The sequence below is a fragment of the Acanthisitta chloris genome, unplaced genomic scaffold (assembly GCF_000695815.1).
Source record: "Acanthisitta chloris isolate BGI_N310 unplaced genomic scaffold, ASM69581v1 scaffold12264, whole genome shotgun sequence".
Lineage (NCBI taxonomy): Eukaryota > Metazoa > Chordata > Aves > Passeriformes > Acanthisittidae > Acanthisitta > Acanthisitta chloris.
The window spans coordinates 12,203-13,053 of NW_008667740.1; the positions used below are offsets into that span (position 1 = coordinate 12,203).

At 52.5% G+C, this 851-nt stretch overlaps 1 protein-coding gene across 1 annotated transcript in view; it reads right to left on the reverse strand.

Annotated features, from left to right (window-relative positions):
- Window positions 1-201: 201 nt before the first annotated feature.
- LOC103800265 (transforming protein p54/c-ets-1-like) overlaps window positions 202-851 on the reverse strand; it is a gene marked incomplete at its 5' end in the record, with an annotated part of 21,587 nt that continues 20,937 nt past the window's right edge. Inside the window, 1 exon segment of the mRNA XM_009072638.1 lies at window positions 202-417. Coding sequence (XP_009070886.1) covers window positions 202-417 — 216 coding nt within the window.

The following is an 851-nucleotide window of genomic DNA, read 5'->3' on the forward strand; positions in this document are numbered from 1 at the left end:
GCAAACAAAAGCCCAACCTTCTCCAAATCCAGACCCAAAGTTTGTCTCTTCCTCCCCCCTTTCTCCCAACCTCCTCAAAGCATCAACCCCGAGTTGCTCTTTACCCAAATAACAGCCAAAAAAACAGCAAGAAATCAAAAAGAACCAACAGCAAAAGTCCCATCGACTCTCCAACATGACCCAGGGGGATCTTCCACCCCTTCACTCATCAGCATCAGGCTTGACATCCAGCATGGCATGGAGCTCCTCGGGGGTGTAGCCCAGGAGGCTCTGGAGGTCGCAGACGAAGCGATAGACATAGCGTTTCCCTGCTGTCTTGTGGATGATGTTCTTGTCGTAGTAGTAACGTAAGCCTCGGCTCAGCTTCTCGTAGTTCATCTTGGGCTTGTTTTTCCTCTTGCCCCATCGCCTGGCCACCTGGGACAGGGGGAGGAGGGTCAATGTGGGTGGGCACAGCAAGGAATCATGGAATCTTGGAGGGTTATGGGGTCGGGATGAAGCTTAGAGATCATCCAGCCCCAACCCCCTGCCCTGGGCAGGGACACCTCCCACCAGAGCAGGTTGCTCAAGGCTTTAGCCAACCTGGCTGTGAACACTGCCAGGGTTGGGGCAGCCACAGCCTCCCTGGAGCATCCACAGCCTCTCCCTGAGAGGAAGGGGAGGTGTTGGACATGAAGGAAGGGAAACAATTTGCCTTGTTGCTAAGGTGGACACAGATGGGTCACAGCATTGTGATTCCAACATAAGGAGGACATGGAACTGTTGGAGCAAGTCCAGAGGAAGCCATGAAGCTTTTCCTCATTGCAGAGGATTCTGTGAGTAGATTTCAAATCAATCAATTTAGGCTGGAA